General features: G+C 49.0%; 6 protein-coding genes across 6 annotated transcripts; 4 read left to right on the forward strand and 2 right to left on the reverse strand.

Annotated features, from left to right (window-relative positions):
• Window positions 1-16: 16 nt before the first annotated feature.
• Window positions 17-1,976, forward strand: N7533_005243 (uncharacterized protein; the record flags this gene model as incomplete). The annotated part of the gene is made up of 6 exons (XM_057101893.1): window positions 17-125; window positions 227-395; window positions 445-489; window positions 552-654; window positions 722-1,166; window positions 1,225-1,976. 6 exons carry the CDS (start codon window positions 17-19, stop codon window positions 1,974-1,976), a joined length of 1,623 nt encoding a protein of 540 aa, XP_056961523.1.
• A 669-nt stretch (window positions 1,977-2,645) lies between these two features.
• On the reverse strand, window positions 2,646-4,560 carry N7533_005244 (uncharacterized protein; the record flags this gene model as incomplete). The annotated part of the gene is made up of 3 exons (XM_057101894.1): window positions 2,646-3,958; window positions 4,036-4,251; window positions 4,308-4,560. 3 exons carry the CDS (start codon window positions 4,558-4,560, stop codon window positions 2,646-2,648), a joined length of 1,782 nt encoding a protein of 593 aa, XP_056961524.1.
• A 2,094-nt stretch (window positions 4,561-6,654) lies between these two features.
• Window positions 6,655-8,445, forward strand: N7533_005245 (tetratricopeptide repeat protein; the record flags this gene model as incomplete). Its single annotated transcript, XM_057101895.1, has 2 exons — window positions 6,655-6,840; window positions 6,898-8,445. The coding sequence occupies 2 exons, from the start codon at window positions 6,655-6,657 to the stop codon at window positions 8,443-8,445; spliced, it is 1,734 nt and encodes a 577-aa protein (XP_056961525.1).
• A 772-nt stretch (window positions 8,446-9,217) lies between these two features.
• On the reverse strand, window positions 9,218-9,971 carry N7533_005246 (uncharacterized protein; the record flags this gene model as incomplete). Its single annotated transcript, XM_057101896.1, has 3 exons — window positions 9,218-9,623; window positions 9,690-9,771; window positions 9,821-9,971. 3 exons carry the CDS (start codon window positions 9,969-9,971, stop codon window positions 9,218-9,220), a joined length of 639 nt encoding a protein of 212 aa, XP_056961526.1.
• Window positions 9,972-11,224: 1,253 nt separating this feature from the next.
• Window positions 11,225-12,328, forward strand: N7533_005247 (alpha/beta hydrolase; the record flags this gene model as incomplete). The annotated part of the gene is made up of 1 exon (XM_057101897.1): window positions 11,225-12,328. One exon carries the CDS (start codon window positions 11,225-11,227, stop codon window positions 12,326-12,328), a length of 1,104 nt encoding a protein of 367 aa, XP_056961527.1.
• A 1,317-nt stretch (window positions 12,329-13,645) lies between these two features.
• N7533_005248 (Zn(II)2Cys6 transcription factor domain-containing protein) lies at window positions 13,646-15,371 on the forward strand (the record flags this gene model as incomplete). The annotated part of the gene is made up of 2 exons (XM_057101898.1): window positions 13,646-13,721; window positions 13,771-15,371. 2 exons carry the CDS (start codon window positions 13,646-13,648, stop codon window positions 15,369-15,371), a joined length of 1,677 nt encoding a protein of 558 aa, XP_056961528.1.
• Between the last annotated feature and the right edge of the window lie 217 nt (window positions 15,372-15,588).

Raw genomic sequence — 15,588 nt, forward strand, 5'->3', positions numbered from 1 at the left:
GAGTCGCCAACGGATTATGTCTCGACGCGCTACCCCGGGCCAAGCTGCCCAGAATCAGCAGACTATCAAAAGTCTGCTGAAACTTGAGCCCAATAAAGTGTGTGCTGACTGCAAGCGCAACAAGCGTGAGTATCACCCCCCCCCCCCTCGTCTCCGAGCGGCCGGCTATGCGATAGGTCATTTCCTTTTGTGAACGTGCCAACTAACATTGGGACTTGCACCATAGATCCACGATGGGCCTCTTGGAATTTGGGTATCTTCGTCTGCATTCGCTGCTCCGGTATTCACCGAGGAATGGGTACACACATCAGTCGAGTCAAGTCGGTGGATTTGGATGCCTGGACCGATGAACAAGTCCAGAGTGTGCTGAAATGGGGCAATGGAAGGGCCAACAAGTTAGTGATAAGGAATTGACTGCATATGTTCTGTTCTCATGCTTTATAGGTACTGGGAAGCGAAGCTGGCACCTGGCCATGTTCCGTCGGATGCGTGAGTGATTAATTGCCTTGCCACTGGCTGCTGGAATAAGTTGCTGATCTAAAACCATCCAGGAAAATCGAGAACTTCATTCGAACCAAGTACGAGGCCAAGCGATGGGTTATGGAAGGTGGCATACCGGATCCTTCCACCTTGAGTGAAGGAGATGACGATGTTGTGAGTCTTGAGGACCATGCGCCGAACAATGTTTCAAACAACCACTGACCCTACTAGCCTCTTGCAGTTGTCCAGGAAAAAGCGAAGATTGAACGCTCCGCCTCCCAGCGAGTTGCTCCTCCCCCCCCAACCTAAGCGCCAGCAAGCTCCCATTGATCTCTTTGCCGATGATGATATGATGGCTGCCCCGCCTAGACCCAGCACGACGGAGCCCTCTACTCGTGCACCTCCACCCCCGCGACAAGCTCAACCTACACAGCACAAGGCCCAGAAGACGGGTGATTCATTGCTTGGCCTGGACTTCTTTGGTAGCGCTCAACCGCCTGCCGGAAGCCGGCCAACTAGCACCTCATCCACACCCGCTGCGCCGAGCGGGATGTCCCGCCCCGATTTGAAGCAATCGATTCTGTCTCTATATTCGAAGCCGCAGCCTGCATCGGTTCAACATGAGCGGAACAACTCGTTTGGCGACATGGCATCTCCGCAGTCCACCTCATCCTCAAACATGGGTGGTTTGACCGACGCTTTCAGTGGACTCAGCTTCCCGTCCACAACTTCCCCCCCCTCCAGCCAAGCCCGCCGAGAAGCCATCTCCATTTGCAAACCTCACAAACTTCGGCAGCGCCAAGTCGACACCGGCTGCTCCCAAGGTTACCTCTCCTGCTGGATCTGCTAGCGGTGACCTTTTCGCGAGCTTGACCTCTCCCACCATGTCTGCAACAAAGCCCCAGTCGCGAACCACTTCTATTTCCTCGAACTCCCAAGACTTCGGATTTGGAGGATTTTCTTCGCCGCCGCCCCAGCCCAAGCCCAACCCGCCATCTTCATCTCTCTCTAATGACCTTTGGGGTTTCTCTTCTCCGCCCGTCGCACCCGCAGTACCACCTAAGCCTATTGTGTCATCTCCCCAGCAGGAGATGAGCTCCGCATTCAATATCTCTAGCCCACCAGTGCGGTCTCCTCCCCCTCAACAGGCCCAGAAGCCTGCAGTCCCCGCCGCTGCCGCCGGTATGATGGACCCCTGGGGCGGCAATGCTTGGAGCAACCCCGAACCCGCTTCAGCACCCGCTCCCGCACCGGCCGCCTCGTCCGGCGCTTCCATGATGAAGGTCCCTGATACACTGACTGCCAACGACATTGGCAGTGGCTGGGGAGCACCACCTCCCAAGCCTGCCCCCGCCGTGGCCGCGGACGAAGACTTTGGCGGCTGGACCAGCGCTTCTCCCATCACGCCTGCGACAACGACCAACAATAGCTCAACCAAGCCGGCTGGCGGGTTTGGTGGTGGATCGGATGACCTCTTTTCCAACGTTTGGGAGTAATAGTCCTTTTTGATGTAATGGAAAGAGACAGTCTTTTCGATGATTATGCCCCCTGCCCTTTGCCCATTTTCCGTTTTGTTCCCATCTTGCATTAGTGGTAGCACGATCTGCACATTGGCTATTGTATGGTGTCCGGCGGTTTGAGTCTTTGCTTTACCTTGGCTTACGCCTCTTCCCCCCCCTTGTTCATTTTCATGACCCAGGACTTTATACCTTGCTGTTAGAATGTCTTTTATAATCTATGAACAGCAGGGGCTTTGGGGTGCTACCGTGACGTTTGTAGAGTTCAATAAAGTCAAATCAACATAGTTATACCTATTCAACTTCTTCGAGTACAATGCCAACGACCCCGAAATGGTACGGATCTACGAACTTTATTCAAATACTTCATCTATAACTTGAAGGTGAACTTGACACTCCGAATAATAGCTTTTTTTTATTGCTGAGGTTTCTATGCATAAATTCGTCGCGCAAAATAGTTTGATCTCAAGTTGCAGTCCGGGGGGGTTATAACTAATAGTTACCGAAAAAAAAAGTCCATGTCACTCCTGTTGTGTTGAAATTCAGAAATGAAGGATATTCGCGAATAGCGTTGAGTAAAAGAGGAGGAAAGTCCGATCTGATCAGCTCGCAATTTGGAGACTTCCAGTCACTGACAGGAAAAAGCGTCTAGAGTGTCACGGCACAAGCGCTGAGCACGCCGCCTTCTTTGACCAAGTCAGTCGTCACCTTGGGCGAAACGCTTCGATCAATGCCGAGAATCATCAAGGCTTCTTTCGAAATCGGATTATCTTCCTCAGTCAAGGTCTCCTTTGTTACTTTGATATCCGTGACATCACTTCCGGCAATCAGCTTGGAAGAAACCGGGGCGACTGTCATGAAGTTGATGTTCACGCCTTCACGCCCGAGGATGCTGCCAACCACGCCGATCTTGCCAGGAGAGTCGTAGTTTTCGCAGATTAGAAGGGTTCCGTTGGGCTCGAAGGACGCTTCGAATCGACCCAAGCGGGTGATCAATGGCTGGTCGCCAGAGCATGTGCCAGATATGATGCGCTGATGCTGGGCTTGGGCTGCACCTCCGGCAACGTCACCCGCCGGAGCTCGAGAGGAAGCACGGGATGGTGGTCGAGCTACAAGAGTGACCAGTGATGAATAGGAAGACTCATCTGCCGGATCGCGAGAGCGTTGTTCTGAAACAAAGATTCCACGTTCACGAGCTACAAGCTCAGCATTGACGATGTTGATATTAATGCCCTCCGTACTACTAATCGGGGACAGTAAGCCTTTGATGAGGGCAGCAAATAGAGGGGCCGTATTGTTGATACCGGCCACCTCGCCCTTGTAGATGAGGTCAAACGTATTCAAGGTCATTGATCCTCCCGGCGAGCCGGCGTAGTGCTGTGTATAAAGACTGCCCAGCTTTTCAACCAAACGTACAAATGGCTGCAGCTTCTTGTATTCCTCTGGCAAGATGATGGGTGCGTTGACAGCACTCCGAGGTAGTGAGCCGGCGAGTATTTCGAGTACTTGTTGACAGACATCCACTGACACATTTTCCTGGGCTTCAACCGTCGAGGCGCCGAGATGAGGTGTCACAACAGCTCGTGGGTGCGCAATCAATTTTGAAGCAGTCGAATCTGACACTGGGGGTTCTGAAGTGAACACATCAATCGCTGCTCCTCCCAAATGGCCAGACTCGAGAGCCGCCAGAAGCGCAGTCTCATCAATTGTACCACCCCGTGCTACATTGAGAATCCGAGATCCCGGCTTCATCAGAGCCAGTTCGGTATCGCTGATCATACCGCGCGTGGAAGCAATCAAAGGCGTGTGGATAGTGAGAAAGTCGACCGAGGGGAGAAGTTCTGATAGTGACGAGATGAGGGTGACCGAAGCCGAGGCCGCCACGGCTGGAGAAGCATAAGGGTCCAAGGCATGAACGTTCATTCCGAGGCCCTTGGCCAGGCGAGCGACGGTCAGACCGACTAGATGAGATCAAACAGGTTATCAGATAAGTAATTTGACTTATCTCCGGAAGTGGAGATGCCAGGGCATGCCATACCTTTCCCCAGACCCACAATACCCAGAACTTTGCCCTTGACTTCCACTCCGACGAACTTGCTTCGTTCCCATTTCCCATGTTTGAGACTAGCACATCCCTCTGGTATCTTTCTAGCCATGGCCATCAGGAGAGCAATCGTGTGCTCTGCAGCGGCACCAATATTGCCGGAGGGGGAGTTACAAACAACGATACCGAGCTTGGTGGCTTCCTCGACATCTATGATTAAAGTAAAGGTCAGAAATGTAACATGCTAGGTGCCCCTTCGTACATACCAACATTGTCGACTCCCACTCCGGCTCGCGCCACAACCTTCAAGTTTCGAGCTGCCTGAAGAACAGTTGCTGTAACCTTTGTTTCAGAGCGAACAAGGAGAGCTTCATAGTTCGGAATTATTTCCAACAGCTCCTCAGGAGTAAGGCCCTTGCGCTCGTCAACATCCAGGGAGCTCCGCAAAAGGGCAAGCCCGTCGGGGGACAACTTTTCAGGTACGAGGACCTTGGGTAGGCCCTTTTTGAAGAGGGGCATGTTGGAGATGGAGAGTGGCGGTAGAAGGATGAACCAATTGAAGTGAAGAGAGTTGAAAGAGAGGTGAAGAAATTGGGGTCAAGGATTGATTTTATACGAGTGAGTGCGTCAAAGACATTGATTACCTTGGTGGTTCTGGTCGTACTTTCCATCAGCTGCAGTTCTGCCTTCATCCCCTTTGTTAATTTGGGCGCCAGGCGCGGGGCGACATCGCAGTTTGACAGATTGACCATAGAAAAGAGACAGTCTGGCGATTCTCGCAGTAATTATCCAATCATCGCCAGCTGCACCGTGTCACATCAAATTGCCTCTTGAGTGAGCAGCGCGCGGGGTAGCTGAGCCATGACGCCCATGATTGGTGACTCGGCGCGATGTCGGTGGTTCCAACGATTCGATCCCGAAGAGCCACGGAGAAAAGGTGCTACAAGATATTGAAGAGATTGTATTCATTTACTAGTTGTCTGCCAACGGTCTGACACTGTACTAGTACTTCATTCGGCGTGGGCGTGGGCCGGGTAACTATCTATTCTATCATTATGCCAGTTACCTATCCACATTCTTATTTCGAAATTAATCATCAAAATGAGCAGTATACCTAGGTATGGTTTCAACCTCTCACGCCAAGTCAGAAACTCCTCCAAAGACTGCATTGGATGCCATGAAATCCCACACTGACCTGACGCCATGTCTTAACTCCTCGATAAATCGCTCTGCATCCTGCCTTTCAGTTTCTATCTCCATTTGGCCCAGGAGATATCGGCATGCCGTTAGGTCATTAGATAATAGTTAATGCGTTCCAAACTCGTCGCAAGAGCATCATAAGCACATACTAACACCCTTGCTTCCCACAACATGCCATGTAAAGCAACGAGCGGGGATATTGTATGCGATTTGAACAAACAATCGAAGAGATGCTGATAAGCTTCGTTCTCTAGTTCCCGATTCGGGTCATACGAGTCACATGCCAGGCCATCTTGATGTCTTGGTCGGAGACTATAGAAGATCCATTGATTCAAACAAAGCTACTGTCATCGCCGATGGGAAGTTTCTTTCAAAGGAAGGAGGGAAGAGCTTTTATAGATTTTACCCGCTTCATAATTATTGTTCGCTAATCTATGCAGCAATGCTTTCGGTTAAGCTGAAAGTTTCATGGTTGCTTTGCAAGCAGCTGAAAACATGGAAATATCCATAACTGATGGCCTTCCAAGGTTTGAGAGTTGAATCTCCCCCACTTGCAGATTGGGTGGAATCTTTTAGATCAGTTCAAGTTCTAGTTTACGTTCGATATATTCGATTTGGCACCTGGATATGTGGAAGGAAATCAAAAATCTTCTACTGTATCCATCTACATGAATTCAAGTTTAACAACCTGGTAGTATCCAGCCCTCCCCCTTCAAGTTCTTCTCACAAACCATTAAATTATTCCAAGGTTAGTATTTCCAACCCACTAAGAATATATTTTTTGGCGTTATACATGCTAGAGTCTGCTTGCATAAAGCAAATGATACTAGTAGATGCCACCAAGTGGGTGCTTTGTTTGTTGAAGTATATATCATTGCATCAAAGGCTGATGGCAATTCTGTATACAACGGTGATCCTGAGCTAGCTGAAAACTCCGAGAGAATTGTGAACAGCTTCAATGACTATTACTCGCCAGAGCTCGTCTGGGTTACTAGTAGGTAGTTGATAACTATTTAGTACGGCATTAAGGATGGGAGTTGTGGCCTCAGGCAAGGATATCGCTTTCCCCGCACTTCACCCTCTTCACCTTTCCCTCCTTTCCCTCTCATCCATCACCCTGGGCAGAATTCAAGGTTGTGTTTTCGTGCCCAGGTGGGTTGATTGTCTTTATTACTGATGATTTTCGAAGACATTGACTAATCTTTATCTTCGGCGACCGGGGATTGTACTAGTAGGTGAATCGGTCTTTGATTCTAGGGTGAGTCACGCGCCATACTCCACTTCAAATTGAAGTTCCAATGGGATGCAAGTCCCGCCACAGCCGTGCAGGACATTATATAATACCCATCCTCAAAGCACTACTGCTTTTTCTGCATTTGTCGATTTTTTAATTCATACTGAATAGTCGCCGCCATGACTCAAGAAAAAGTGTCCCCTATCCCGGCCAGCGCCGACTACTATGACCTGGGCTCTTTCGGCCATACAGTGACCACCACCAGCTCCGATGCCCAGACCTGGTTCAACCGAGGGTTGACCTGGGTCTATTCATTCAATCATGTGGAAGGGGCCTTTTGTTTCGAACAAGCCATTGCTCATGACGTGAGTTAGGGTTTCATCTTATCATGCACAACTCCGCTAACTTCCCTCGAATGGCAGCCTTCATGTGCAATGGCATACTGGGGCGTCGCCTACGCTGTGGGCTGCAATTACAATAAGGCGTGGGAGAGGTTCGACAAAAATGATCTCCACAGATCCGTCCAAAGGGGTTATGATGCGTCGCGAAAGGCCAAAGAGCATTCGGCAAACGCAACCCCTCTCGAGCAAGGTCTTATTGAGGCTATGCAATACCGCTTTTTGACCAACAAACCTGCAAGTGATTATCCTGCTCTTAACAAGGGCTATGCCGGTGCTATGAAGCTAGTCTACGAGCAGTACGGGCATGATCTGGATGTTGCCACCTTATATGCCGATGCCCTGATGAACATGACGCCCTGGGCCCTCTGGGATCTGTTTACCGGACTGCCTAATCCAAAAGCCGCCACACTTGAAGCGCAAACCGTGTTAGAGCGCGCATTGGCACAAGAGGAAGATGGCGCAGACCGCAACCCTGGCTTACTCCACCTTTACATTCACTTCATCGAAATGTCTCCAACACCAGAATTGGGGATCAACGTTGCTGATAAACTCCGTGATCTCGTACCGGACGCAGGTCATGTTCGGCACATGCCCACACATCTCGATATATTGGTGGGTGACTGGCGAAGATCTCTGGATTCAAATTATAAATCGACTCTGGCAGACGATAAATACTTCCGGAAATCGGGTGGCAAGAACTTCTATACCTTTTATCGACTGCACGATTATCACTCTTTGGTTTATGCAGCCATGTTTGCAGGAAAGTCAAAGGCTGCCCTTGATGCAGTGACTCGCATGGAATCAACAGTGCCCGAGGAGGTTCTTCGCATCGAATCGCCCCCTATGATCGACTGGCTGGAGCAATTCTTAGGTCTTCGTTGGCATGTCATGGTACGGTTCGGCATGTGGGAGGAACTGAAGCAGAAATGTCTCCCCCATGATAAAGAGCTTTATGCAGGCACAACGGCCACTGCTCATTATGCTAAGGGTCTCGCATATGCAGCCACTGGTGATGTCGCCTCGGCTCGACAGGAGCAGGAGCTCTTTTTCAAGGCTTGGGCGTTAGTTCCCGAAAGCCGCCGCGCCTATAATGGCAAAATAGTCGATGTGCTCAAGGTCGCTGCTGCAATGCTCGAAGGTGAAATTGAATATCGTTGCCAAAATTATGACAAGGCCTTTGAGTCCCTTCGCCGTGCGATCGATATTGAGGATAAGCTGCCATATAGTGAGCCTTGGTCATGGATGCAGCCTGTTCGCCACGCCTATGCTGCGTTACTGATGGAGCAAGGTGATCTGGAAGAAGCGGCAAAAACCTATCGTGCCGATCTCGGATTCGACAAATCAGTTATTCGACCTCGTCGCCATCCAAACAATGTTTGGTCACTTCAAGGATATCACGAATGTCTTGTTCGCTTGGGCAATACAGAACAGGCTATTATGCTCGAGCATTCAACAAAGTTAGCTCTGGCAGTAGCAGACGTTCCGATCAAGTCATCATGCTTCTGTAGGTTGGATACTACACAAGCGCCCAAGGTTCTCAACAGGGCCTCCTCCGACAAGTGCTGCTAAAACTTCTAGGGCTCGGAGATGACAGTAACTGAGAAGTTTTAATCTGGAATCCCGAGGTCATTTCGTTGAGCCCCATTCCTTTTTTGCTTCTTGCTGTTTTATTTAAAAACAAATGCCAATAGATTGCCAGAAAGATTATAAATCAAGACTTGATTGGAAATTTCCAGTTTTCTGATCTCTACTTGATGGATACAGTATTAAAGAACATTCAGAAATTACCTAGGTACAATTTCAATACTCTGATATGATATAATACCTAGGTATCTCTTAGTAGTATAACTTAACCCAGAGGTGAATGGAACCGGAATCACCTGGGCATGTCGCGAATAGGGTACTAGTAGTAATGAAATAGAAAACTGGGTCTCTTGTAATTTGCTCTAGATTATGAGCACAATATCCCGGAAGCCGTATATTCTCTTCACGATTTATGGAATAGTCAGAAGCGTGAAGTTTCAATTGGATCCATTCATGACTTGTGGGCAAAGGGTTGAGGTCCTACTAAGTTGGGTAAGTCGATTGGAGAGAAGCCGGCTATTAACCATAAAGAATGTTGATCGTGGTTCATTAGTACATCGGATCAACCTTGGAAATATTATATTCGACAATTGCAGCATAATACTCAAGTTAACGCCTGAAGTCATTTGCCTGGAGGCATCTACAATTCGCCTTGACCTCGTGAACGTAAATATATCTCATGAAATCTTTTTTGGAAATTTCAACACGCAGTTCATTTTCGTAATTATTATAAATTCCTGATTAACTAGGTATTCTATTATGTTTCCCGGCTTCTTGTCAAGGACTGACTGCTCTGGCCATCTATATCTACATAATTCCTAGATGATAGCTTTGAGCCAAGAGAAGACCCTCTCTTACTATGAGCGGTCCCTTGAAGTTCAAACCCAGGCTCATTTGCTATCGATCTTTTTTGTAGTCCTTGCCACGACGGCCCGGTTGAACCAGCTCCTGAAGCCGCGTATTTCGATTTTTGTCTCCGGCCTTTCAGAAGTCCATAGAGGACGGGAGCATTAGCGACAACAGCGGCAGCAAGTAGCTCGATTGACGCCCATGTTGTTCTGCTAACTTGTGCGGTCGGGTTTTTGGCGTTTTGTGGTAATCTGGCGATCGTGATTGCAACGATGAATAGGCCGACCCCGAAGAGAACGGCAAGTTGGAGTTTTCTAATACAGATAACACATTAGTGAGATGCATACGGGGTATAGTAATGGAAGCCGAGGGAAGCTTACTCAATGGTAGATCGCTTGACCATAACTAGTATCGGAATCGGCAAGGCGATCAGCATCAGATCGGTAATGATATTCAGCACGCCTGAGACACTTAGCATAGAACTGACGCGAATTTCCAAATGGGGACATACCGAGGACGATCAATTGGAGCTGCGCTTGGCAACAAACTCCTGGGTCCTGAGGGAATACGAGCCAGTAGTGAGAGAAAGGATCGCACTCAGTGAAGGTCACAACCTGGACCGTGACATAGGACACTGCGAATATCCCAATATAGGAGATCATCGTGATTTTCTCCCAACTAAGTTGGGTAAGTAACCTCCTGTACGTATCTAGAAGAACCATTTTTTGAAGCCATAGACTAGAAGAGATATGAGAAACTTCACCATAAAAATGGCCATTGCATTTAACGCGAAACTTACTATGAGTTGTAGAAAACTCGATTGACGAGTACACACTTGCTCGCAATCTCTCTGCGATGGATCTCTTCGAGGGTGAAGTGGTGTGTCTGTCGAAAGGTGGGAGTCATATTGTTGGTCCCCCATATCAGAATAACATGGACCAAGGCGAGGCGCGCAAGTGCACATAGGATCGCTCCCATTGAAAAATAATCACCCAGGACAAAAGGCAACCTTTTCAACTTCCGCATAAGAAGCCGCAAGCCGATCAAGCCGATTGCCACCCAGGTGAACAACCAATGTATAATCAGAGTTGAACTCATGCCTCTAAAAATGGCCTCTCGGGGTCCCAGACGAACGAAAAGGAATACCAGAAGCAGGACTGAGATGGAGACAGACGATATCAAAAGGCGATACGAGGGAAATTTCCCATGGCCATCTTCTTTGTCACATCACGAAGGACTTCGGGAACATCGGAAATGGAACCTTTTACGGTTTGAGGGCCCATCTCATCTACCAAGACCTGAGAGGAAAGTCGCCAACGACATTCAAGGTTCACTTGGCAAAGGCTGTGGTCCATTTATTCTCGATTATTAGGGTTTGACACGGGAAAAACCGTACAATGCAGTGGGTCAATCAACTCCGGCGTCAAATTTCATTATTTATCTCCTACGAGAGATTAATAAGATTCAAAACCTGGCGAATGAAATTCATCCTCAAGAATCGACCCCTGTAGCGGGTCTCTGTTGGCCAATAGAATTGACCACGGACACAAATGTTTATTTTCTAAGGAGGCCACCTTAGAAATTTCTTGTTATCCCTCTACTCGGCCACTGGCGGCCATCGAAAGTCTGAGTCCTCTGAGTCCGAGTCAGGGATTATGTTAAGATACTCAAAAGTCTGGTAATCTGCTTGTCTGAGGCTGTCGTCACTTCCAACTTATTTGGTCTTACTATGCTAGCCCTGGAGCCTTGTACGACCCGTCCTGTGGGGAGTCATTGTGGGGGCAAATCTGACGTTCAAGCTCACGGGATAAATTCGGCAAAACAATCCTGCAATACTGGCTTGGCCTCAGCTTAACTTAAAGCGACCCCTGATGCATTTCGTTTTGCGTCGTCCATCTCCGATCCTCCCAAAAACATGTATATGAAAACAGGCATATTGTTAATCGCCGGGGCAATTGCTGCTACGGCTTCAAGCTGGAGGGGCGAGGTACCGGCACAGCGATCGTACATGTATGTTGGCGGACAATACAGATTGGATAATTCGGGCGGGCATGTTTTCGCCGATCAGATGTATGTCGAAAAATTGACCCCGGAGAAGACTACCAAGCCACATCCGATCTTGTTCATCCACGGACAAGCACAGACGGGAGTAAACTGGCTTAACAAGCCTGATGGAGGGGAAGGTTGGGCTTCTTACTTTCTCTCCCAAGGATATGAATGTTATATCATCGACCAGACCTTCCGTGGCCGCAGTCCTTGGTTCCCTGATAATGGGACTCTGAGCACCTACAGCGCCGAGGTGTTGCAGCAACGTTTCACAGCGCCCAAGAATTACAATCTCTGGCCGCAAGCCTCCCTGCATACCCAATGGAACGGAACGGGCGTCATGGGTGATCCTATATTCGATGCCTACTATGCCTCAACTGTCCAGTTCCTCAGCTCATCAACCTACCAGCAGTCAACTGTGCAAGCTGCTAGTGCTGCTCTGCTCGACATCATCGGAACCCCGGTCATTCTTCTCTCCCACTCCCAGGGTGGATGTATGCCCTGGCTTATTGCAGATGTGCGCCCGAAGCTCGTCCACTCGATTGTCTCGCTCGAGCCCACTGGCCCTCCATTCCAAGAGGCTATCTTCAGCAACAAATCTAGTCGCCCATATGGGCTTACTGATATCCCGATAACCTACTCGCCCACCTTGAACGATCCCTCCGATCTTGTGAAGCACGTCATTCCTTCTAACTCGTCGGAGTATAGCGACTGCATTATCCAGGCTGAGTCTCCCGCGCCGAGACAGCTTGTTAATCTCGCCCAGACCCCTGTCCTTGTTATGACGACCGAATCATCTTACCACGCACCATATGATTGGTGTACGGTGAAGTTCCTGAAGCAGGCTGGTGTCCCAGCGGAGCATCTTCAGCTGAGCGATATCGGTATTCATGGAAATGGACATATGGTCTTCATGGAAAAGAACAGTTTACAAGTTGCAGCTGTCTTGCAGAAGTGGATGGAGCGATCCTAAGGAATGAAAGACCGCCCGTGCCCAGGTGGGTTTGCCGCAAGTGCCCGAGAAAATCCGAGCGCTGCTACAAGATACAATACATAATTTTTCGGGTGATGATGATACAGGTTTCTACTAGTAGTTAAAAATATTATCTCCTTGTGAATAATACACCTAGCAACAAAGGTTTACACGCATTCAAAGCGTCCCAGATACGGATGGTGAAATACTGTTAACCTTAAGTTCAACTGAAGCTCTAAGGTTGTGAATGAAAATTCAATACCAGCTGGTATCTTGCTACCTGGTAGGTACTACTAGTGCTCATTTATAAAGTACCTACTTTCACAAGTTTGTACTCTGGTATTTTAGGATCAACCTTGGAACTTTCAAGCTCTAAGATTCGCACCTCCAGGGCTGGACGATTCCAAGGTTTGAAGTTGTAAAGAGATTCGGACTAGAATAGCCTCACTAATGAGATAGCAGAACTAGGGCTCACCAGCCATTGAAAGATATCTTGGCTCGCAGCTGTTCGCCGGATTTATGTACATCGTCGCCTCGGGGTTCCTGGTGGTATCCTTCAAGTTTGATTTCGATCGCAACGAAAGAATACTATTCACCTGGGTAATTGTTAGATATTAATACTGATCCATGAGTACATGAGTACTACTTTCGACAAGAACAAAAAATTAAGGTAAATGGAGGGGATGTCGATCTGACCGGTTAAGTTACCCCTATCCCACAGGTCCGAGCGCCGGCCAGATACTGTACAAACGGCGTCAGATCTCAAGATGCAAGGCACTGGTAATTTCGATCAGTGTATGGGGTGCTATATTACTCCGTAAAGCTGCATACAAGGATAAAATCTTGGACTGGCTACCCCATCACGCACCGTGTTCTATATTTGACTCGTCTCACCGAAGGTTCTCCATACAATCCCTCCATTCACGATGATCAACTCGTGTCTGGGAGTCGGAAGTTTTAAATAGAAGCTCGCCCCCAGATCGACGGTATGAATACGATCTCCGTATTTTTAACGACGTGCAACGGCTGGCCCGCCAAGCGGCGCGGCGCGAGAGTCGCTGAGGCATCATCTCCACTTCGCCCTGTCGGCTGTTCTCCGGCTCGTAATTCAGCCTCTTGTCATCTTATCATCTTCAAGTTCTTCTTTTAGGTCCATTCACCACCCCCGGCCCCCAAAATCCCATCCCCCAGCGCTTGGGATAGCCTCCCAGCTTCCAGTGATCTGTTCAAAAGGTCAACAAACGCACAAAGTCGCACCCTTCTCGGGTCAGCGCCCACTTCAGTCATGAGTTGGGACTGATTCTCCTGTTGTCAACCATGGTGGGGGTACCGCACAGTACTGGTTGTTCTCTCTGTCGCGACAGACACATCAAGGCAAGTTTTAGGCAACACAGTTCAAGTTTCAAGTTGATATTGGAACTCGCTTGCTGACGGAAATTGAGGGGCAATTCAGTGCGACGAAGCAGTCCCCGAATGCACTCAATGCCAGCGATACGGCCGTACCTGTCCGGGATATCGTCGCACATTTCGCTTCCAAGATGAGGGCCCAAGTTTGGCTCGACGCCATCGTGGTCCACGACGACGTGGCCGCGGGGCTTCAACGGGGCCCACCACGCCAAGCACAGTCGCTTCGGCCTCAACGTCATCCTCACGGGAACCTCTTGATGCCGTTGATAGCTCCGGTTCTGGCTCTGGCTCTATCGACTACGACGCTGGCGTCGCTGCAATTGTGCGCGATAATGCAATAGCTCTGATGCGCCGACATTCTGCCTCTGTTTCACTCGATGAAAGTGTCTCGCCGTCGCTGGTGCGCAAAACAGTCCAAGCAGCGCAACCACAATTATTTTTGGATTTCATCAGCACCTCATTTCCCACGCTTTATTTTCACAATCATTTTCGTGCTGGAAATGAGCCTGGCTTCGCTGAATTCATCGTCCTCAATTTTGGCCAAGATGCCTTTATGGATTCCGCTATTTGCTGCTTGAGTTCTGTATATCTTGCTCACCTCTCACAAGACCCAGTTCTTCTGAGAACAAGTCGTCGCATGTATAGTGTTTCTTTACAGGCAGTTGTTCGCGCTCTGAATAATCCCGACCGAGCCATGTCCGATAATATGGTTTGCACGGCCATGATGCTGAGTGTGTTTGAAATGTACGCGCAAACCAGCCCCGGTGCCTGGGTGATTCATTCAGACGCCGTGAGGCGACTGATGATCAGCCGTGGACCTGCACTGCACGAATCTGGATTCGGCCGGTCATGCTATATCGCATTTCGGGGCTTTCATGTCGCAACGGCTGTCTACCAAGGCACACCCTGTTTTCTGGACCAAGAAGTGTGGCAGAACTATGCCCGGAAAATTATGGCCGAAGATGCACAAAAGCCCGGGGAGTGGTCTGCATACGCAGTGACCTCGGACAAAGTCTTCATGGAGATTGTCAAATGTCCGAGATATATCAGTGAAGCTCAGGAAATCCTCTCTGGTCGGACAGAGTGGGAACAAGATATCGTCGAACCTCTTCTGAACCGGATCCATAGCACCTCTCGAAAACTACACAATCTCAACACCAAGTTGCGTGCTTGTATCAGCGCCCATGGTCAGCGCCAGCAAGGTATTGTACGACGACCGGAGAGTTTTGTTGGTCCTGTGCCTGAGATTTTCCCAGAAACGGGTCCATCCTTGCTTCTTCGCGGATCAGAAAGCATCCTCGAGGCCCTTGGTCAAGTTCACGATCGCATCGAAGATCAAAAGCGCAGTCGCACTATCGAAGAGCTCTCTTCGGATTCTGCAATTGCAACACCAAGTGATGCTAGCGTTGACACTCCATCACCGCCAGCAAAAAATCCGAAGACATTCACCCTCCCTTTCCGTATATACTCCGAACTCGGTCGAGGTCCTTCCCAAACATCCGATCGAAATGATCCACGCGCCGTGATTTGGCTAGACCGCGTCGCTTCCTCGATGGGGATGATGGGTGTCAAGTTAGAAGAGTCCGTCAAGCGTGTTGAAGAAGACACCTCAGCTGAAACATCGTCATCGTGCTGATACAGCCTTGATCTCGATTTATCTTCTGTCGTTGGAAATAATCAACCTTTCCATAAACCCAAGCAGGCCCTGGGATTTTTGTCTTGCTGCAAAGCGCAACTGCATTTTGAAACTAGTGATATCCAATTTCTTATTTGTCACGGGCGGAAACTACCTATTTGTGTTCTATATACAGCGTCTCATCAGCTTTTCAAGACCTTAACATCCAATCATCATC

Source organism: Penicillium manginii (assembly GCF_028828005.1).
Source record: "Penicillium manginii strain IBT 31320 chromosome Unknown utg000004l:1.0-7231830.0:1.0-7236170.0, whole genome shotgun sequence".
NCBI classification, from domain to species: domain Eukaryota; kingdom Fungi; phylum Ascomycota; class Eurotiomycetes; order Eurotiales; family Aspergillaceae; genus Penicillium; species Penicillium manginii.